Source organism: Drosophila willistoni (genome assembly GCF_018902025.1).
Source record: "Drosophila willistoni isolate 14030-0811.24 chromosome XR unlocalized genomic scaffold, UCI_dwil_1.1 Seg143, whole genome shotgun sequence".
Classification (NCBI taxonomy): domain Eukaryota; kingdom Metazoa; phylum Arthropoda; class Insecta; order Diptera; family Drosophilidae; genus Drosophila; species Drosophila willistoni.
Genome location: NW_025814056.1, coordinates 8219352 through 8243391, shown reverse-complemented (window position 1 = coordinate 8243391; position 24040 = coordinate 8219352). Strand labels below are relative to the sequence as shown.

The following is a 24040-nucleotide window of genomic DNA, read 5'->3' as shown; positions in this document are numbered from 1 at the left end:
TTATAATTCACATTTGAATATACATAATTAATTAATTAGTATTATTTTTAAATCGAGAGCTCAAACCATGTCAGCTGACTTAGCTTCTTAGAACTAACCTAATCTGCAACAAGAACTACCACCCAAAGGCTTTAATTAATTTAGTAATTCTTGCTAATTATTTACTGATTAAATTTGTGTTCTTCTGTTTCAAAATTTCTATCTTCTTCTTAAATTTTAATTGTGTGTGGTTTCTTGTTCTCATTATGTGGTGGTATCGCAAAATTTCCGTTTTGCCTAGTGAAAAGTTGTCGCAATGCTGCACCACTTGGCTGATGATGATGAGTTCAAGACGAAGAAGTGGAAGGAGAGAATCATGGAAGTTCCGCACTGCACGCGCTTTTATCTGCAACGGACGTGGTGGCACGCCAACAAAACGAAGTGCCACAACTCGAGGCGACGTCTTGCCTCCTGATAAGCGCTCTAGAATGGTATGCTATAGAATGGAATGGAATGGAATGATGGAAATGCTGCTATCGACAACAGAAGTTGACCGCCCGGCATGACTGTTCGCTGCCGTTGCCTGCACCCAGTTGACATTTAGATGACTAAAAAATAACAAAAACAAAAAAAAACCACTATAGTTGGGCCTTGGATGGCCAAATTGACATTGCCCCCCATGTGTGAGTTTATGTGGGTATGTGTGTGTGTGTGCATGAGGGGAGGAATGCCACGCCCCGTGATGTTAATGTTTTTGCATGACAACGCCGCTTAGCAGCAACAATAACAACAACAACAGCAGCAGCAGCGGTGGCGGCGCCTTTGTTTTGACTATAAAAATGTTATATTCATGATGAGTTGGTCGCTTGTCAGTCAATCCATATGGTGAGTAAAAGCACACACACTAAAGAGTCAGAGTCGAAGGCAGGTCAGGTTCATTCACCTCTAACCTCCTCCCCCCGCCTCCCCATCACACTCTCTCTCTCTTCTTTCTCCCTTTTGCATGCAAGTCTACACGCAAGCAAATGCAATTTGCCAGCTGACGATTCTTCATTTCGTTTTCGTTTACCTATTACTAATTTTCTTTGTTTTCTTTGATTTTGAAAACCTCTAAAGGGTTGTGGGTTGGAAAATAGAATTAAGTTGAAAGAAAAAGAAGAAGAGGAAGAGAATCGAAAACCTATTCCCGCCTGACCTGACCTCATTTTGGGTCTATTTATAAGCAGCTTTTTCCTCGTATTGTTATTGTTGTTGTTCTTCTCAGTTGTTGTTGTTGTTATTTGCACATTTTCAGTTAATTTGTTGTAACGATTTTTCCGCCTCACAGAGACCCATTCATTCAGACAGTCATTCAGTCACTCAAAGTCCCAGTCCCCCGCCACCTACTACTCTACTCTATATTTGCATAGCCTCACACACATGCGAGGGTTACCCAAATAGTTGGAATCTTCCAACCCACTAAGAGTTCATTGCTAACATTTCCTTAAGCCTTATCCTCCATTTTCAAGTGTTTTGTTGTTGGGGCATTTCACGACGACGACCTTCGCGAAATGCGTCACTAAAACTCGTCATCATGTCACGATAATTTTAATGCTTTAATATGCAAATTCTCATTTCAACATGAAGTCATGCGACAAATTGTTTTTAATATCCGAATTTTGGTTCGCTTTCATAGTTTTCCATTTCGAGAAAACCTCGTAAGGATGACCTTAATAAAGGCCATCAGTTTTAATTGGTTACTTTTCGGTTAACCCTCGTAGAGACTTGAGGTCTTGTTTGTTGTTATTTGCCTTTGCCTTCCTTTTTCTATGTATTTTATCAGTCACTCAACATCAGTAACAACAGCAACATTTGTTGTTGTTGTTGTTGTTGCAGTTGTTGCTGTTGCGTTGAATGTGGCCAAAATTGGCACATTAACCCATTGCTAACCGAACGATTTTGCCTGTCACTGACTATTGATTAAATAACTTTGCCATTTTCTAACCAAAATCGATCGATATCACATTATATTGAGGTTAGCCCCAAATCCAATTATAAGAGCTCTTTGTAAACACGAATTATGTGATAATTATTTAACATGCAAAAAATGTGCAATAAATATGCAAAATGAATAAATCAAATGACGCCTTTTCACAGTTACTAAAAATGTGGAAAATCTAGAAAAGAAAAAAAAAAAGCAAAACAAAGCTGCTAATCTCGTCGAGACGGTAACATGATCTTGGCTCGAAGAAGAAGCTTACGATAAACAGGAAGCATAAAAAAACATTAGGCCAAAAAAAAGAGGAAAAAAACACCATAGAAGATGTGAAAAATGCTAGATACCATATACATACATACATACATACATGTTGTGTGTTAACCGTTAACACACACACATACTAGCATACACATGAGAGAGTCAGCGTTTAGAAAAAAAAGCGTAATCATAAAAATACTTGAGCCACATCGTTTATTTGAACTTTAACTTTCAGCAACCGCAAACCAGAAGCAACAACCCATCAAGACAGAAGCCAGAAGATGAACAGGGAGACAGTCAGACAGACGGACGGACGGGCGGAACAGCGGTTGGTCAAGAAGCAACTCAAATTGTTATTAGAGATGGTCAACTACCTATTAGACTAAAGCCAAAGGCATGAGAGATAGACCTAACACAGGGTTTGTTTGGTTTTAATTGAAATGAAAAGTACAAAAATGTTAGCCAAATGAAAAAAAATGCATCAATAGATGGTAAGGGAGTTTAGTAAGTTTAGGAGTTTCACACTTAATCTGACATTTAGAACTCACTTTGTGGCGTCTTAGCACGTTCTTATTCTAGTTCTTTTATTATACCACTTCCACTTCCATAAGATGGAATCTTAAAGTCGTATCTAGCCGCACACACGATGCCATCAATAGATTGATATGGTCCCAAGCAATCTGTGTGAATATGTGATTGCGATTGCATTTTGTTATGCAAAAGGTGCAAAATGGGAATACAGAAACCGAAACGAAAAATCAAATCACATTTAAACGGCGACATTTAATTGCAAACTGGTTGCGGCACAACTACGGAACCCGAATTCAACTCAACTCAACTCAAGCAATATAGTAAGCAATATATATCTGTCAATGCATGGTTAATGGTTAACCACCTGCGGGGCAGTTCTTGTAAATGTTGCAACCAGATGGGGCAAGTAAAGAGTCGAGTCGTTGCGAGTGGAGTGGAATGGAGAGTCGATCTAACACTCACCAAAAATTCCACATGCCAATCCTCCTTGTTGTGTTGGTCCAAAAGTGCCGTTGCCGTTGAATAGGCGCTGCAAGCAGCATTTAAATAGCCAAACAGGCAGTTCATGCTGAAAGCCAGAAACGAACTAATTGACCATCTGACAGCTTCACCAAGCCGACAGTGGTAAAGTGGTCCAAAAAATCATTTACCAGAATATGCTCACAAAAGAATGTGTGTGGAACGATAAGCCAAGAATTCGTGAGAGAATCCATTATATTACCCAATTCACAAAAGAGTTTATCAGTGAAGAATTAAAATCTCCAAGAGTAGAGAGTATTTGCCAAGTCGTGGTAGTGCCAAAAAACCAAAAAATCATTGCAGAGATTGCTCAAGTAACCTCGAAACGTGCCAAATGCAAAAACTAGTGCATGGAATCAACAGTAAAAATCACACAATTGTGGCTCATTAGAGGGCCAAAATGAGTGAATTGAATAAGAGGGAAGTTGGTCAGACAAAAGTAAGTCTAATATACTTCCGGTTAAAAAGTGATCCATGCTATATGTATATATGAAGAAGCATATACAGAAATACATACATCTATAGCATATCAGTATATATATAATATATATATATAAAAAGTGGAGAATTGGTTATCTTGGGTCTTGAAGCGCCATTCAAGTTAATTTGCTCCAATTATGAAAATGCTCATGTGCTCATTAAACTTAATTGAGAGAGCTGGCAACCAAGACGAAGAAGAAGACGACGATACTATATGATGCTGAAGTATATATAAAAAAAAAAAAACAAGATAAAAAACAAAAGCCATCAAACAGATGCCTTTGGATGGACATGGCAACGGGCAGTGGTTGGTTCGTTCATTTTATGTCTATGAGGAAGAGATTGAGCCACTTGACAGAAAATAGTCACACTTGTCTAGGCTAAGCTTCAATTTCATATGCAAAATGGACATTCAAATGACCGCTACGACTAGCAAATACCCTGCGCAAAGCGGCATATAATCACAGTGTTATTTAGTTACTTGCAAAGAAACTAATCTAGCCTCTATCTCGAAATAATTGCAGGGTATGACAGCCTATAAGAACTTCCGCTTTGATGTACAATTTGATATGATAATCACTTACATCAAGCTTTATATCATAGGCCTGGAACCTACACACAAGACAAGATGCAGGGTAAAGATATAGTCTAGAAGAGTAACTGAACAAACGGCAGATCATGCTTATTTTTGTAATATAATTTTTGTTGTTCTTTTTTGCAGGTAAATTTCGCCATGAAAGTTTAATTTTTCTAGCCCGACTAGAAGAGATGTGGTAGTAGTAGAAGTAGAAGAAGCAGCAGCAGCCGTGTGAGACGTCGTCATGTCGTAAAGTTGAAAGCAAAAAGAGCTATAAATTCGCAGCCACATTCTTTTGGTCGCAGCAGCAGCAGCCAAAGTTACCGAACAGGTTGAACTACTTTGGCTAAAAACGATGTGCAGCAACAAACCTGGGCGGAGGACTGCCAGAAGAGGAGTTAACTTGGCTAGGTAGGGGTTGTATCCGAGTAAAGAAGCCCGGACATTTCTACGCACATACATACACACACACACACTTACATATATAGTAAGTGCAACCAAAATGACTGACCAGAATTGACCAATTGGATAAGGCAAAGACAGCCTATATAGAGCTAACTACTAAGCGAGCTTGGCTGGAAGTCTATGTCGTTCGGTCTATGAGCTGATATCTATAAATAGTTTTATGTGTTTGCAACTCTTATCAAGTTGCAACAAGAGTTTCGCTTTTTCCAACCATCCAACAACAACAACAACAACAACAACAACAACAATGTGACCACAACAAAAATTTGTTGCATTTCCGTTGCTTGTCTAAGAAACAACAACATGAGCACTACAACAACAAAATGCAACTCTTTTTTCTGTTTATGTTTTGTTGTTGTTGTTTTTTTTTGGTTTTTTAACTAGAGCAAAAGCCAAACAACATTTTCCAAGTAAGTCATTTCTCATGCTCTCATGTTATTTCTTCTCCATTACTTTCAGTGCCGGGATCATGAAGCGCAGCCCCCACCACTGCCAATCCGCGTATACTCCTCCTCCTCCTCTTCTTCTACTATTACTGGTCCTCAACTTATCATTAATCTTATGAGCATTGCAACTAGAGAAGATGACAGGAGCGGATTAATAGGAGGCTACAGTTAATTTGTTTTCTTTGTAATGCATTTATTTTGAGATGACATTTATTTTTAGCATAGAAAGAATAATCTGAACTATGGGGAAAATTTGATAATCTTTGTGCAATTTTAAATCATGAATTTATTGGTGTAAGTAATTGCTTTAGGATTCTCTTTGTTTCATATGAAGAATGATTATATTATAATAGTTTTAGATTTAAAATAATTCACTTTCTCGCTATGTATGTAATAATTAAATAAAACCACAATAAAGTTTATTTCTTAATCTATTTGTGTTTAATTTTAGAATTGAATGGAATTTTATGAAAGAAGAAAATTTATAAGAAACGTCACGGTTAAACCGCCACTGGCAGATATTACAATATACACATATATGTAACTTATATACATATGTATGTATGTATCTGCATAGATCTTTATATGTACACAAATTGTTGTTGTTGTTATTATTGTTGTGGCTTGTAATTAAAATTTCTCACATATGTATGTATTTACATACACACACACAAACACACACACAGGCATGCTCGTTTTGATTATACGATAGGTTCGTGGAAAACAAGGTGGCAATTATAAAGCTAAAGTGTGGGGGGTGGGGGGTGTGGGGATTCGGGATTAATGCAAATACCTGGAATATATCATAATAGAAAAACAAACTTACAGATTGTGAGGGAGTGGTGGGGAGTGGGTGGGGAGTAATGGGAGCGGGAAGATTCTCGATTCTCTCGCACGCTTCACAGTAAATAAACAAAAGAACAAAAATTCTTTAAAATGCTTTGGAAAACACAAGAAAATACGAAAGACAATGAAGAAGAAGAAAAACCGATGACGACCAAATGAACATAACTTTCGCTACCATTTCCCGGGTTTTCCCCTGCTTCTTTCGTTTTTTAATTTAATGGTGTTTTTCTTCTTTTTATTTTCGCTATTTTTATATGTAGATAATTATTCTCTTGTTTATTTATGAGCCATGAAAATGCACCCAGCAGGGGGAAAATGTGCAGTGAAAAAAATTTATCAACTTCCTTAAGCATTGGCTTCCGATCTTGTGGGTGCTGTACGTGAGGCCCCTCCATCCTCCCTCTTCTATCTCTTTCTCCATCACTTACTATTCACCTCATCCTCCAACTCCTCCAACTTGGAGTGCTCGCTAGTCAGCCTGCCTGACTGTCTGTGTCTCCTTCTTAGAGTCAACGGGGCGTATGCGCAATAAATTAAATGCAAGTCAACTCAAAAGTCAATTAATAACAAACAGAGACCAAGCTACAACAACAACAACGACAACTGGCCTTATGTTGGGGCAGCACACAGCTAAGAGAGAGAGAGAGAGAGAGAGACAAGAGGCTGGAAGAGCTGATTGTCCGATACAACAACTACACAACTCTGACGTCACAAATACCTTCTCAAGTCTCTTACTGACCAGTTCAGTTCAAAAGGTTAAATTGGGCACGCCATGGAATGTGAGAGACTTTTCGTTTTCCCTCTTTCTTCGACTAAGACAATCTCTGATGTAAGCAATAAACAGGCCAACAACAAATTATTATCAAATCAAATTATCAAAAATATAAATAAAAACCCAGCTACTAAGACGGAAGCAATAACATAATAACAAATACATATTGATTATAGCTCTAGCTTCTTCAGGCAAACAATCGTATGGTCCTTTTACAATAAAAGATTTGCGTTTGCTTGTGATTCTTACAGATTTATTCCTTCCTTTAAAGTATCGTAGATCAATCGAAACAACAACAATTGCTTCCTTTGATTTCTCATCATTTCTTATCACTGATTGAACTGACGCGTTGTTCTTTATGGCCCTATTCAATTCGATTCCCCCTACATCAAAAGACTCCACACCGCAATAAAGACTTCTCGACGAAATCGCAGTTCAAGTCAATGTCAATTTCAAAGGCAATTGCTTAGACAAAGTCCGAGTAAAAAACAAAAACCACCCCGCCCGACCCTCCCATTCGAACATCTGAACAATTGCAGGCTACCAGCCCCATTCAACCATTCCAGCTATCCAACCAAATGCTTTCAATTAACCAAGTGAAAAGAAAATAGAAGGCAGAATCACAAATCTGCAAAAACAAAAGCTGCAATTCAATGGAACAGAACAGCTGCGATGCCTTAGCCATAGAACAAACAATCAACAAAACATTGTCTAGTGGATAAGGTAATTTCAATGCACCGAAGTAACACTACCCTACAGGTGAAATGATGGCAATTTAGGGGAAGATGCAAGTTAAAACTCTTTGGACTGAAATGAATTGAGGCTAACAACAAATCTAACTCAACTATATCTTTTCGTTTAATCTACTTCATATAATATACTTTCTGCATTAATTTTAAAATTAGAATACCCTTAGCAAGAGCATATCAATTGACCACGTGCCAGTTAGTCGACAATTTGAAAATAAACGTAAATTCGTATTGAAATTGAGCCTTCATATAGAGTCAGACTGGCAGACAGACAGATATGGACAAAGACAGCGACATGGAGGGAAAGAGAAAGGAAGGGAAATGTCCATCAAACAGCCGCAAAAGTGAAAATCTAAACCAAACTGAATTCTGGTTTCAATTGCTCTCGCGGTTGAGTGCCATTGTTTAGACCAAGATTTTAGCTCTGGTTCCAGCTGCTTGACGACGCTAAACGATCTAGAGTAGGTAGATATAGGTAGGTAGTAGGTAGGCAGATGGATGGAGAAATAGGGAGGTTGGAGTTATGCCGGGTGAACGGAGAAGCGAATCGTGAAAAGCTGTGGAAGTTGCAATTACAACTCAAAAGTTAAACGAGTTTTATTTTGCCAGTCAGTTAGTCACTCAGCCAGCCAGCCAGCCAGCCAGTTACTTAGTTAGTTATTCAGTCAGTCAGTCAGTCTGGGTTGTGTCTATTGTTTTAGCAATATTTCTGTGAGATTTTTTCTCTTTATTTTCGTTATACGTTATAAGTATGGACCAGGAGGCCAAGTCAACGCCTGCCACCTCCGCTGTGTCCATGTTCGGATGGAAAATTGAAAAAATTTCATAACAAGTGTTGCCAAATGTTTTCAAAAATGAAAAAAAAAAAAAAAATTAAGCAAAATAAAATCATAAAGCAATAATTTAACAACGTTTTATTTTCATCCATACACTTGTGTGTTGAATCATTTTGCGTGGGCGAAATCTGTGCAGAAAAACAACAGCAAAAACAACAACAATAGAAAGAAAAGAAAAAAAACACACACATTTTATTTCTCGAGTGGTTTTTGTTTTTTTGAAAATTTTCCAAGTGCTTCTCGTTATCTACCTTCTCTTTCTCTCTGTGTGTAAATTTTCTTGTTTATATTTTTAGCTTATTTGTATAGATTTTTCACATATTTTTGGTTGCTTTCAAGAGAAACAGAGACAGACACAGAGATAGAGAGAGAGAAAGAGAGGGAGCGAGACAAAAGCGGGCTAACTAACAATATCAAATAGAACCCGTTCGAAATGCATTTACAGTTAAATGCATAAACCGTTAAGAAGATTCTCTTTGTCTCCTTCTCTCTGTATGTTAATTGACTCGAAACGATATCACAAATGCAATAAATTGACATTCCCGAATTGTGTATACTCTTGCCAAACCGACTTATGAGTTTGTGATTCTCCAACGAGACGTAGAATGGTCAACAAGGGATCAAACACACTTAAGTGATCTCCAACTAGGCTTTAATCCTTTCTATCATTTATTAAATAAGTTTCCACAACCTTACCCAACCTAAACTAAAGCTATGGTCAAAGAAAATAAAGAAGACTTTACCCGTTCTTTTTAGACCCTTTTGAATTATAGCTATGTATTTAATAAACTATTATTGTTAATCGAATGTGAAAACGAATTTGCGTTGTCATGGAAAATTTTCATACCCATTGCAAGAGCATTTGGATAACATTTGATGATCCAACAGGTGGTAGCTTTTGTTTATTGTTTGATCCATTTTTTTTAAAATTTAAATGACACATTTGTATTTGCTTGTTACATCTATGCGAAAGAGGGGGAGGGGGGGAACAGTTTTCACTTTTGCAAATTAACAAAAGAATCTTCAAAAAGAAATCAACAAAAATTTTGATTGTCTTTCTTGTTTGAGTGAAAGATAAACCGGTTTATCGATTTGTTTAGAAAATTATGAAAGACTTTTCAATAGAATAACTAAATAAAAATCTCCAATAGCTAAGAAAAAAAAAAGAGAGAGAGAGAGGGGAGACAACAACAAACAGGTGAAGACAAACTAAAAAAAAAAACAAATAAATGCAGTCAAACAATGGATGAAAAATGCAAATTGACTTTGACGAGTTGGTTTATTTTTGTTGGTTTGTTTTTGTTGTTTTTTTTTTTTTTCATTTTTTATGATTTGTAATGTTAATTAATGCTGATGAGACGAGACTTCATTAGTCAGCAACGAACCAAGCCGAAATGAGACGAGACAATAAAGAGAATGCATAAGCATATACATATATTTTGTAGATAGTATACATATGTATGTATATAGTTTCATATATGTTCAAATGAAAACCGAAAGTGGCTAAATGAAATGCGGAAATGGACATAATAAAATGAGAATTATGAACGCAATGCGTTTAAAAAATACAAATTGATTCATTTTCAATTCGCTGCACAAACGCAATACTCATATATAGTCAGTCATGTATTTACATTCACACTCACACACACACACACACACACACAAAGAAAATTTATATCGATTCAAAAGTAAAAGTAACCAGCTGCTTGCCCAAAACCAATGCAAACAAAAAAGGGAAAACTGTCTAAAATCGAGAAAATTTGTTTATCAAATTGTTCAGAGACTAATATCACGGATATGCGTCAAGAAAAGAAAGAACTTCTTTCTGGGCCCCGCTCATTGGGTGGGTGGATGGGTTGGTTGGTTGTTTTCCGAAATGGTTGTTATCGATCGAGTCAATGTTAACATAAACAACAAGGCTATAGACGCAGCATCAGATTCCCAGCCGCGGCAATTGTTTATAATAAAATGTACCGAAGGCTTATAAAAATAAACTCACTGCATTGCAGCAGAGAGACGGCCAAAGTCTAGGCGAAAGAAAATCGAGTTTTTGACTTTGTTTTTCAACTTACGAAAATTTGTTTATACCATCCATCAATCGTTTATTTTTGTTGCCCCAAGCCCCAATTGTTTAATTATTGCCATTGAACTTACCTGGAAAAAGAGAAAGAAGAGAAGAGAAGAGAGGAGTTTAGTTCAAGCTTAAGTACTGGGAATCCCTTCACATTGTTCTCTTGTGATTTTATCAGTAACAAATCTAGAGGCATTATCATTCGATATCGATTGGTGACTCTTATTTCGTATCGGTAATATTATCTCGTTTACGATATTGATAAGTTGCAGTTTCCAATTAGCACAGTGCAATAGAAAAAAATATTCCATCAAAGATTTGCTGGATTGAACTTTATCAACATTTCGAATAGAGTCATTGTTCTTTTGGCAAAGTTTTTGCAAATCAGTCGGCTACCATCATTCCATAATAGTATTATCATCATCATCTTTCTGTCATCGTTGTTGTTGTTGTCATTGTCAAAGGGGTAAAGGAAAGACGATGACGACGTGTGCAACGACGGCAGCGACATACATGACAACAGGGGAGACCAGCTAGCTAAAAAGCACTCAAATGGATGCAAAATAGTTGGCAGCTGCCTTCGCAAGTTGCCGCTGCCTTTGCCACTGTTGCAGCAACTGCCTACTCCCCAACACCCCCTTTTTCTTCTCCTTCTCCTTGTCCTTCTTCTCTTGGTGTGTGCATGGGGAGTGCATTGCTCCGGAGCAATGCTTCAACTTCTTATTTGCTTCTTTACTCTGCTCTGCTCTGCTCGAGTGCAACCAAACAACGCGCAACTTTTATGCCTTCGTTGTCGCCTTCTTGCCCCCGACACCTTGCCCCCTCCCCCCACCCGAGCCCCACACTCGGTCACCGGCACCGGCACAGCGCTCCTCTCATCAACTACTACTACTAACAGCAACTTTTTTATGCCTTTTTTTCTTTCTTTTACTTATTTCTTGTAATATTATTATGTGCCACGTCGAGTGGCAACAAAAACAACTATAACAAAGTTGCTCTAGAGTTGAGAGTCTGCCTAATTTAGGCTGTAGCTGGAGAGCTGGGCATACAAGTTATTTTTATATTCCCCAAACCCCACCACCATCATCATTCCTCACCTCACTAAACCATGTCTCCTAATTGTAGTAACAGGGTTAAAAAGGGTATAATTAAAATTATATAACAGATAACTAAAAGAAGGGGAAGAAGAAGGACCCTAAACTGATCAAACTCATTACTCAATTCCCTCGAGTGGTGGACTAAACGGAAGATTAAGCTTAATTCAATTTAGATGTGATATCAGGATATTTCTGCACATCTAGGACATCATTTATCTGTGTATAAAGTTCATTGATCTCGCCATTTCTTTCGGTAAATATTGTTATGTTCTGTTAAAGCCAAAAACTGATTTATACAACATATATGGTGGGCAACCTCACTTCCTTTTTCCTTAGACACACACACACACACACACACACCCATTATGACTCTGCCAGATGATTCAGTTTTTGTCGGTTTTGAAAGCGAAAAACAAACCGCACAATTGAAAGCGACCCCAATAATTCTTTCGTACGTACGTTCAGAAATGAGTCAAAAAACATTAGCGGATCGGTGGCGGATCGTGCCCGGTAGCCAACTACGTGCCAGCTAGCGATCGCTCGAGCCGATGATGATGATGATGATCTATAGGGCCCTCCTTGGGCCCAAAAAGAATCGATTTCTTCATATGCAAAGGGGTAATAGAAACGGTGGGGAGGGGTCATTGGCATGCGTTGCTTGGCAACATGTTGCTGAAACATTTTGCTTAGCTTATCGCCACCTCAAAAGAGAGGCAGCATTTAACGATTTCCGTTACTGCTGCCGCCCCTCCTTCCTTCATTTCCCCTCTCCTCACCGTCTCCTCTCTATTACCCCACTCATCACATACTCTTAAGTTTGTGGAGGAGTCGTATTACCCACGCAAACAAAACAACATTATGAATTTTTATACCCATTACTTAAAGCTCAGGTAAAAGGTATATTGATGTAACGCACCTTTTGTAGTCGAGGTGTCTGTTCTTCCCGTTGTGCAGGGTATTGAACAGTCGTCGCCGAGCATTGGCACATAAGTTTTGTGCAAATTTTGCAAAAATATATAACTCAAAAACAATGTTTTTCAAAAAGAGAGAGAGATAGAGGGGAATAAAAACAGAATTTTGGTATTCGGTTTTTTTTCGGGTATGGAAGGGTTCAAACTTTGGGCATGTCATGTGACAGGAAATGAAGCTAATTTGTATTTTGCGGGTGTGGCGGCTCGCAGTTTTGTTTGGTTGGGTTTGACAATGGCAGGCCGAAAAGGAAACCTAAGAAGAACGCCAGGCAGCCAGGCGGCCAGGCTGGCTGCCCAGGCACACAAAATGAGGGCCAGAGCAGAGCAGAACGATATGGAGATTGGGAAGAAGGGGGGACATAGGGAGAAGAACACATTTTATGGCAGCCTTGTACTCGTATTCCTTTTTCTTTTTTTTTTGCATAATATTTTATGATGAACATACACACGCACACACACACAAACACACTGCCAGAGAGACACAACAAAGAAAGTGTCTTTTCTTCTGGTCGTTCCCCCAACTTCCTCTTCCCGGCCTCCCTTCCTCTGTCAGCCTCATTTCTCTTGCCTTTGAACTTGCCTGCAGCAGCAGCAGCAGCAAAAAGCTCTTTCAATAGGGCCAAAGCTGTCACAGATTCCATACGGGCCAGCATATTCATACAATATGATGCACAGTGGGAAAAATATGTACGTTAAAGTTGGCAGCAGAGACAGGCAGTCTTAAAAGAAAGACTTTAGGAGACTCTTGCTGACTTCTTCTAATTAGAATCGCGTTTAGAAAGATTTGTTTACTGTTTTTATGATGAAGTCTTTTCCAGATATATTTTAACTGACCCATTTACTTAAGGTAATTGTAGTCCTTGTTTCTGCCAGTGTATAAACTCCTTCTTTTCAATGTTGTTCCACTTTAAACACAGCATTAAACAAACATCATAATCAAGCATTTTGCCGCTATGTAAGCAACAAGAGTCCTTTTCTGTATTTCATCACGGCAAAGGAACAAAGGGAAATAAGTAAGGCAGGCTGGCAACCAACCACCGACCCACTCACTTACCCACTCACCCACCCACCCACACACACACTCTCTCTCTCTCTCCCTCTATCTCAGTCAGCTGTGGCTCTATGAGTCATACCAGCTGTTATATTGGGGGTGGTTGGTGAATGAATGGATGGATGGATGGGATAGCCAACCACCCCCTTTCGAAAGAGAGTATGACTCAGACGGAATTACAGATGACTCAAAAGGAATGCCAAAGAGGGGACGATAACAAGAAGGTGGCAAAGGAGTAAATAATGAAACGTGTTTGCTCTAATCAACAACTAAAACGTGATGTAAACTGGCAGAGCAACAAAAACCAAACTGAAATTGGCCACTTCACTGCGAGTGCAATCTCAAGAGCATGTTGGAGGGGGATGATTCAAGTGATTTGTGGTCGATTTCTGTCGCAGATTTGCAAAAAATGGCACAACATTTAGCGAGGGCCTCTTCCCGCTCATTGGCCACATGTTGAAGAGAAGTCACTAAGGCGTAAATGAATTATATAAAAACCAAGAGTCGGTCGACCAGCCTCAATTGGCCTAGGGGGTAAGCAATGGCAAGGCGGATGCACACACACACACACACTCATAAATCTTGCATGTTATTAATATAGTGTACAGTTTGTGACACATTACACGGGGTGAAGAGAAATAATATAACTTTAAACAATAGCATTAAAACCTGTTGATAAAAATGTTAACCAAACAAACAGGAAGACTGATAAGGTCGTGTACAAAGAGGGGATTGGCCTCTTGTGCTCCAATCAGCTCGTCCTCCCACCCCTTCTGCTACAAGCTTTAAATTAACATAACAACATAAATCACTATGGAATTTTTAATTATTAAAAATAAATCGTTATGCCAAAATGAACAAAAAACACAAAAAGAGAGACTGAAATTCTCCGTAACATTCTTTTTCACAGGCAAAAACTGACATACAGGGTGCGTCATCATAATGCTAATGATGATACTATCGCTTTATAGTTAACCAATCATCTAACTAGACCATAAATAGAAGGAATAGAGGAAAAGATCTACGGTCAAATATAATGAATGGAGCCCCACCACAGGATCCCTTGAAACCAAAGCGATAGTTTCGACGATAGTTTCATGACTAACCTAGACACCGCACCCTTTATTAATGGCCTTTGTCCCCTAAAGAACGCAAACAAACCCAAAGCAAAAACAAAATAACAAACAAACAAAAAACTAGCCACATTTGTGTATCTAATGTCCAACTAATATTTACTTATTAACCTTTGCTGATAGCATGCCAAATGATTATGTATGTGTGTGTGTGTGTGTGTGTATTGACAGTTTGCTGAATTCTACATACTCTTGCCAAAGATCTAAAACCTAACTAAGACAAAAAGCGATAATGCAGAGACATTTGACACGATTAGAATTTATACTTCATAACAAGACGAGGTCTAACTATCTATATATATACATACATACATATCATATCATAGAGCCAACTGAGTTATTCAGAAGAGAAAAAGGTTTCTTTATCGATTCTGAAACTACTCCAGGATAGAGTAACACAACAAATTCATAGATAACAAAATCCCAGTCTAGATAAAATATTTATTATAATGCCTTTTTCCCCGACGATCACTAGAAAAGTTTACCTGTCTCTACTACCTGTAGATAAATGTGTGTGAGTGTTAGTGTGTGTGTGTGTGTGTGTGTGTGTAAGGCCATTTATGACCAGCAACAGGTTCATTTAATTTAGTCACACATGAATTTTTGCTGATAAGTTTCTTACAACGAATACCTTCTGACGAATCGCAACAGAAAATACACAATAAGAAAAAATGCATAGTAATAAAATAATAACAAAAAAGTGTGAGAGAGAGAGAGCGAGTGAGAGAGCAAAAGATGATTACTATTAAAGGAAATGTAGCGGAAATACTGGAAATGCATTCAATTGATATGCCTAATAAATTCTTAAAGAAAAAAAGAACAAAACAGAAGAGAAAAGAATAGAAATATTCATTTCCTATTCCCTTACTCTCTAGCAGATGATTCACCCAAATGGCCAAAGATGCTAATGAACAAACTTTTTGTGAATCATTTATTTTTTTGGTTTACACAAATTCAATTTATTGGCAAATAGTTTTCCATGATGTTTCAGCGTATTGATTGGGGCGTGGCATACACAGAAAGACAGAGAGCAAGCGAAAGGTGTACGGTGTTAAACAGGAATTCTTTTTATATTTAATTGTTTATTGTATTTATTAGAGTCGAAAGCTTACAGAAACAATAACCAAAAAACAAAAACAAAAACTGTGTTTGTCGGTCAAGTGATAATTTTTGTTTTCGGACAAAGGAAACATTGGTTTAGGTTGTGAGGTTCGTCTGCCCAACAACAATAACAAAATTCCTGCACTTTTTCTTTATCACTAAAAGATATATATGTATATATGCATACATACATATATGGTCAAACCTGTGGCGCCGCCAATTTTTGAATATTTTGAATGGCAACGGTTGCTTTTGCATTTGCATTTTAAACGTTTTTCTGTTCGGTATTTCGTTTTGTTCGCTTTGCCAAATGTGTTTTGTGTGTGTAATATATCTTATGGATACAAATGTCTTGTTGCGGCTGCTTAATATGCATGCAACGCAAACTGGCTGAAGGCTACTGAAATCAATAGACACCACAGAGACAGAGAGACATAGAGACAGGCGCAACGTCAGCCAAAGATTATTTTACAATGCACTCAAAAAGACATTTTGTGAGTAGAATCGCAATCAAGCAATGAGAGAAATGACTAGAGAATGACAAGAAGATTTGTATACCCTTGCAAGGATATGATGCAGTTTTCAATGATCAAAAATTATCATCATCATCTTTCACATCACGAAACGCACAAGCACTCCAAGGACCTGGCCAAAAAATACTCATGTCTTTAAACTAAAAACTAATTGATTGATTTTGTGGCAGACTAATATACCCTTTTCTTTAAGTTAGCGTAAAAGTGTAGAAAAAACAGTGCAAAAAGTGATCTGTGGAATTTTTTCCATCTAATGTGATATTATAAAGGATTTCAACTTTATTCAAATGATAGATATACATTTGTTTTCTCTCTCTCTTTTTACATTTCTCATATTAGACAATCTTCACTGTAGCCTTGACTGGATATGTCCCAACTCTCCACTTGGGTCTTGGGAGGCGTTCGAATTGAAGTTCAATTCTTAGCCGGATGCAATAAAAATAAAATCAGCCACCACCCATGGACTTAACAGTGACAGAGAGTGAGAGAGAGAGGGGGGGAGGGAAAACGAAAGGAAAATATATATTTATTGACATAATGTTAGACGTAAGGTTAGAGAAAATCGATAAGATATTGTAGATAACTAGAGATTCGCATAAATGTCTTTTAGGGTAGAAAAATCGAATCAAAAATGCAAGCAAAATGTTGTCCTTGCTAAGACAGGGTCAGGACGACGGGCCATGCCGGGCCGTGGCTTTAATTGGAATTGTGCCCAAAAGGGCGAATCTTAAAGAATGTTTCCCTTCTTCAGGAATTGGGGGAGAAATTGTACAATTGGAATGAAATTGGCACGTCATCTTGATTTTTGGGGTGCGTCTCTCTGTGTGTGTGTTAAAATTTTCATTATGCTCTAGTTGAGGGTGTTCAGATGATGATGATGATGATGCCAACGCCCAAAACTAGAATCGAATCGTATATAATTACCTGCTGCGAAGAGATTTATATGAGGAGAGTTCTACAGTTCTTCCTCCCTTCCCCACCTTCCTGCATGCCCATGTCGATGGGGCGGGTGATGCAAGCTTGCTTTTTTTATGCCCCCAAAACACTGGCAACTATGTATGTCACTCATTATTATTTTAGACATAAAACTGTCTGTTTCTGTTATTTTTAGTATCTTCCGCAGTCATTAAAAATCAAGTCGATACCATTTTTTTTCTTTCAACTTTCGGTTTTCGATTTGTGGGTTTCGGTTTTTGTTTCGGTTTTCGAGTTGTTTTCATTATTTTTCATTATTATTATGTGAGGTCGGCCGCAAACGCTGCGTAAGTTTTCAATGTCATGAAAAGTTCGATTGATGTTCCACAAGAAGCATGAAAATTATTTTATTTACACAATACTCCAAACTACATTAAACAGCTGCCACTTTACGGATGAGACGGACGGATGGCGGAGACGGTGGAGGAGGAGGAGGGAGAGGAGGCGTTTTACAATGCCGACATTGAATTTTGAATTTGTGAAGTGGATGAGTGTGAAAAGAGCTAAAACAGTTAAGGAGATCTTCAAGATTGTATATAATCTATATTTACATATACATACATATGTAGGTATGCAACTCCAAACGCGCGGGGAGACAAGTGCTCCCCGCTCTCTTTGCATTAAAAAACAGCTGATCATTAAATATTGTGTGTGATGTGAAAAATGAAGGTAAAACTAAAACAAAAGCTAAAGCTACTACTTTAATTTTTGTTAACAATTTTCACACATCTCTTGGAGAGACTTTGTGGTGAGAGAGAATATATGCACAAGGTCTTCCACAATTCGGAGATTTGGTTAATTTTATTTCGCATACTATATATGTACATATTTGTATATAAATCGGAAGTAAAATGAAAAGTAGGCAGTTGATGCAATGTTTGCTTGTAAAATAATTTTAAATTATAAAAGAAACCGAAGAACTATTTTTAGGCCAAAAGAAAAACAAAAAACTAAGCAGAACGAGAGAGAAAGAGAGAAATAAATGCATTCTGTTTTGTTTTTGTTCTCTTCGAATGTCGAACAAACAAAGCGAAACAAATCTCTGAACAATATACAAAAATTGTATTATTTGTTCGATTTTGGATACTCTATCGAATGCAGTCAAAAGTTTTATTTGGTTTTTTTGGTTTATTTTGTGAATCCTGCAGGGTATTACATAGTCGTTCAGCCTTTGTGTATAGATAGCTTATGGTTTTTTTTGCTTTTTGCATATGCAACGCGCCAAGTTTTTAATGGACTTTAAGACGACGCGGCGCATGCTTTAAATTTAATTAAAGTGAAAATTTTGTAAAGAAAGTTTCGTTTGGCCGTTTTCTATGCATTATACATATATATTATATACACAGGAGATATCTATATATATATATATATATATATATATATATATATAGTGTGTTTTCTTAGTTGAGTGACTTTGGCTATGCAACAGGAGGGGGTGGGGAAGGGGCGGACACGCAGAAGCAAGTTAAGGGGTGGGGAGTAGGCGTCCCCTACAATTGACCCGCTTAGCCAGAGCGGCGAACCCAGACAACTATGATTTTTGCATTATATAAAATAACTATAATAATATTGAGCATAAAGTTATTTTATTGTTGCTGTTGTTGTTGCTGTTACGGTTATGTATTACTTGTTGTTGCTGACGTGCTTAATTCAATTAACCGAATTGTTGCTACTTTCTAGAGTACTCACACAGATTTGCGTGCAAATTATTTATGCAAATAAAAAGTTTAAATTATTAATATACATATTGACATATACATATGTATGTATGTATATGTATGTGTCTGAGTAACTTCATGACCACCAAAAACCGCACTAGGGAGTCAAAAACGAAAAAGTGTGGCGAGTAATGAAAAAAAGTTTATTACAAGGACCTGGCTTCATTGTATTAGATTAGATTGGTAGTAGGATTCATAAAATATTGTCAATTAAGCTGTGACTATTATTATTGACCCCGTGAGAGTATCCGACTCCTGCACTAAGTTTCGTTAGTGATTAGTAGATTAGGTTAATGAGGCAAGCAAGTCGTCTCGCCACCACGTGGATCAAATATTTTAAATTCTAAAGACCATGCCTTATTTCGCTCACTCATCTCTGCCCCTTTGGACTGTCTAGTAAAATTTAAACTGCGGCGGCAAAAGGGAGCGTGGCAAAAATTTGAGATAAACTTGATCTCTGTAGGTACTCCACGAGTCTTCATATCAAATTTGGTGACTCAAGCTCTTAAAGTCTCTGAGGTCTAGGTGTTCATACATACAGACATGGCTAGATTGACTCGACTTTTTGATGCTGATCAAGAATGTATACATATACATATTTTAAAAGCTTCATTCTGCTTATTACATACATTTTGGCGACTCTAATATACCATTTGACCCTTTGGGTTCGTGGTATAAAAATCTTACAGGATATCACCGGATCAATCGAAAAGGTTAGTTATTTATTTAATAAATTAAGCACTACGAAAAGGTTAGTTTCACTATTTTTTAGCTTTAATTAATTAACTTAAATATAACAATAAATCTAAAAGAAATTATAAAATACCTCAATCTAACCAATATTATGAAGCTCTTATAAGATAAGCTAGCATACAAAATAATATATTCTAGACTAAGAAAAACTATATGAATTATATTAAAAGAATGAATATCTAAACATGAACCAGCCGAAGGCCTTAGCAGCTATAGCTGTCCCCCCTGTAGCTATAGATTTATCTATAAGCTAACATTGTACAAATAAATAAATAACAATAAAGAGACAAACTAATATCAAACCCGTTGGTTTAGCGACTGTCGCAAAAGGTAACATTTAGATGAGGCTTAAGACTATTTTTTAGTCTAAACATAGTCCAGGCTATCATATTTTCATCGCTTAGTGCTAGTTAAAATCAAGTCGTTTTCGCATCTATCGTTGAATCATCATTCATCATAATCGTTGGTACAACATATTCTCTCTTTTCCTCTTCATAGTCTCCGGAAAATCCTTTAGCCAAACATATTTGCCACTTTGTTAGCAGCTTTAAGCCAAAAGCCTCCAAAACTAATACCAGACAGATGGGGAGATAGAGAGAGAGAGAAAAAGAGAGACTATCTGAAAATCCCGGCAACACCCACACACACACAGAGAGAGAGAAAATGCTAATAGATTGCCAGTCGCTGTCTAGACATTGCAGTTTCAGTTTTCCCATTTTATTTTTTTTTTTGGTTGCTGCTGGTGGCTCTGCTTACGGAAGCAGTTTCCACACACACACACACACACACACACACAGGGAGAAAGGTAGAGATACACATTTTGAGGGTGTGCTGCTGAAAAACTACCCCAAATCGAAAGCAAAAAAAATTAATCCATCGATTTGATTCGGTATCAAATGCCGACTACAAAAAAAAAACAGCTGAGTAGCCGCTGCAACGTTTTACATTTTCAATTTCAGGTAACTACGTATGACAGTGGGCGTGCCTCACTCCCACTTCCACGCCTGGTTATGATTATGCCTGATGCCAAAAACCAGAAAGTTTTAAAAAAACAGCTGGAACAGCAGAAACAGCTTGCAACGGTCACTCGAAAGAATGTTGAAGGAGAAAAATTCCAAAAGCGATAAACAAAAATCTATAGGATCGATGGCCAAATTCATCCAGACCGCGAATCGTATACACTTTTGGACATTTTTAGAATTCTTTAAAGAGGGAAGGAATCGGACACTAGTAATTCTCGAAATGATTTCCTATTATTTAGAAATAATAAACGTTTCCTTACTAAGAAGGACAACTAAGAAAAGTCAAAATACCCGCTTAACCCGAGGGTATGCGTAAAAAAATAAAAAAAGAACACACAATAACAGAAAAATATATAGTGATTTTAGGCGAGAGGGTGACAGAGGGGGCATGGGGGCAGCAAGCATGCTTTGGCGCTCTCATGTGGCTGGCTGTGGCCAACAAACAATTTACATAAAACCAGCAGAACCAGTTTTTTTTTTCTCCACATTTAGTTTCAAGTTTCAACTTGGTCAAGTCATTGGGGAATCGGCCAACAACAGAACAGACTTAGAGCCGCAAACCAAGAGACTCAGATTCAGTTTGAAGATCAGACGCTCAACGAGTCGGGGAAGGAGGGAGAGGTACAGATTTGAAACGCAAGGGTAGAAGTGTTTCTAGTTATTGAAGATTGCACTTTGACTTTAAGCATTGAAGAATCATTCGCTTTGAATTAGCTGTTGCATACGAAATATTAATGAAGCAATTATTAAGAGAGAGAGAGAGAAAAGGCTTCCAATTTCTGCAAGTACATACATATAGCCCTATCGACCACAAAGCAAAGATCAAAGCTTTAACATAGATTTAGGTATGTTCTAACGCCTAGGTATAGTTCTAATTCTGTTCTTTTCTGCCATAACTTTCAATTGTTTAGCAACTTTCATTTATCAGCCATTGTGAATGTTGTAAAAAGTTGAATTATTGTGCCAGTCACGTGGAAAAACAATGTGCCAACACTTACTTATTTGGTTAACATAAATGAAAAATTGAAAAATTCTATAAATTTCATTGACACGTTTTGCATATAAACAGGGTGATTAAGAAAAGCTTTCCAACTTGGAATAACAATATCTTATGTATGTATGGAATCCTATTTGAAATGATCTAAAAGCGATCTCTAGAGAATTAGGAATCTAAAAAAAAGGACTTACCCATAGCTCAGTGCCCCAACTCATTTTGTCGGAGTTTGGCGCTGTTCCGGCCGCTGCTGCTGCTCCTCCTGTTGTGGTTTCTGATTCGGCAGCCAGTTTGCTGATGCTTGATCCGCTGCCACTTGCCACTGTTATTTTGTTGTTGTTATTGTAATCCACAAAAGATAATGTAATCCACAGTTGAAGAGGATGGAGATGAAGCGAAGGAAGAACAGAAGAAGAAGAAGGAAGATGATGATGATTCAAAACGGTCAAAAGCGGTCAAAGGCGATGTAAAAACGCGTACAAAGAGGGGAGCATAAGTAGACGACGACGACGAAGAACAAGAAGAGGCGTATAAAAGATGATGAGAAGTTGCTATTATTTTTGTTGTTGCTCCCGCAAAAGGTTAATTAAATTTTTTATGTTTCGTTTCTTCTACGTTTTTTCTCTCTCTGTTTTTCTGTTTGTTGTTACGACGCGTTGTTTAATTTTCTATGAAAGAGAACAATTTCCAATAGAAAAACGCATTTCTTGTCTATTTTTCTACTTCATTTAGATCTGCTTTTGTTTGTGTTTTTGAGGTAAAAGACAGGTAAAAGAAGTTACTGTCTATGCCGGCAGCAGGTAAAAGGCACAAGAAATTAGGATAATATGAGAAGAAAAAGGAAATAAATACACACATACATATATCCATATGTATGTATGTATTTTCATATCTGCCGGTCAACATTTTGTTGTTGTTGTTATTATTATTGTTTGCTGACGTAAAAGAAAAATTTCACTGCATTTGCGCATACAACATGAAAACGGAGACAGAAAGCGAGAGAGAGAGCAAATGAACGAAAGTGTAAGGTGAGGGGAGAGAAACAGCGTGAGAGAACGAGGGCCCAATTGCATTTCGTAATTGAGAGTTGACAATTGGAAAAGTTTTCTCAAATGGAAATAAAGTTGGAACGTTTCATCTACCGTGTTATTCTCTCTCCTTCCCTCTATTCTGTTCACTATAGTTTTTACATAATTTTTGCACAAACACATTTACACGTTGCACTAACACACACACATACTCAACTCAGTACAATTGCCGAGTGCACGCACTTGGATATGCTTTTTCTTCTTGGCGATCCTAATATAAAATTTGGAAACTTATAGTTTCTTCTCTTTCTCATGTACACACGCTCTTATTCTTCGTCTGTCGCTATTCCCATTAAAATATGTTTTAATATGGGCTTGCACTTTTTTAGTATGCGTCATAATTTAAGCGACATTTGCACGATAAAAAAATAACAAACACACATACACACTTATGAAAAAAAAAATATTTAATTTGCTTATTGTTGTTTGCGCGTGCGGCAAAAAAAAAGGGTGCGTCCACGCTCACCTCAAAATTTTACAAAAACACGCGACACTTAATTTTTGAGTTTGTTTTTATTAACAAGAATTTATAACAATTTATTTTGCTTTTTCTTCACTTTTCCAAAAAGAAAACACCCGACGCACGTCCGCTCGTCTCGAAAATATAAACAACAACAATAATAGAAAAAAGTGTAACCAGCCCCTAAAAGTGTAATAACGTTAAATCTTGCATACAGTGTGACCAGTTCCAAAAAGTAAAAATACCTAAGTACCAACCAGAGTCCAATTACAAAACTCGGTCACACTAAAGAAAAGAGGGCGCCACAATCAAACTTCTTCAAATAGTGGGAGCAGAAAAATCAGAAAATTATGCAAAAATTGTTGCATAATCTAAGGGCGCTGATGTTAGCGGGCGCTTAAAAATATTTTCTATTAATTTTCACCACCAATGCACCAATTGTGTCATAATTCATATCGTTGTCTTGGTTTTTTTTTTGTAACAATTAGTTATAATTTATTCGGTTTATGAACTAACTAAAATTGTTGCATAACTACCCAATTTAACTTGGAAATCATTTCCGTTTTCCATTTTCTGCTACATTTTCATACATTCGTGTTTGTTGTGTGTGTGTAAATAATTTCTCTGGCATGTT

General features: G+C 37.3%; 1 protein-coding gene across 9 annotated transcripts in view; it reads right to left on the bottom strand.

Moving 5' to 3' along the window:
• LOC6645364 (formin-binding protein 1-like) overlaps nt 1-23443 on the bottom strand; it is a 38720-nt gene extending 15277 nt beyond the window's left edge. For 5 of the 9 annotated variants that reach the window (XM_047011873.1, XM_047011874.1, XM_023177379.2 and 2 more), the window contains exons 1-2: nt 23104-23119; nt 22053-22180 (exon numbers count right to left, since the gene is read on the bottom strand). In XM_047011873.1, coding sequence (XP_046867829.1) covers nt 22053-22180; nt 23104 — 129 coding nt within the window. In that variant the 5' untranslated portion in view covers nt 23105-23119. Of the gene's footprint in view, nt 1-22052; nt 22181-23098; nt 23173-23412 lie in introns of those variants that run through there. The other 4 variants (XM_023177382.2, XM_023177383.2, XM_047011876.1 and 1 more) reach the window with 4 other exon arrangements.
• Between the last annotated feature and the right edge of the window lie 597 nt (nt 23444-24040).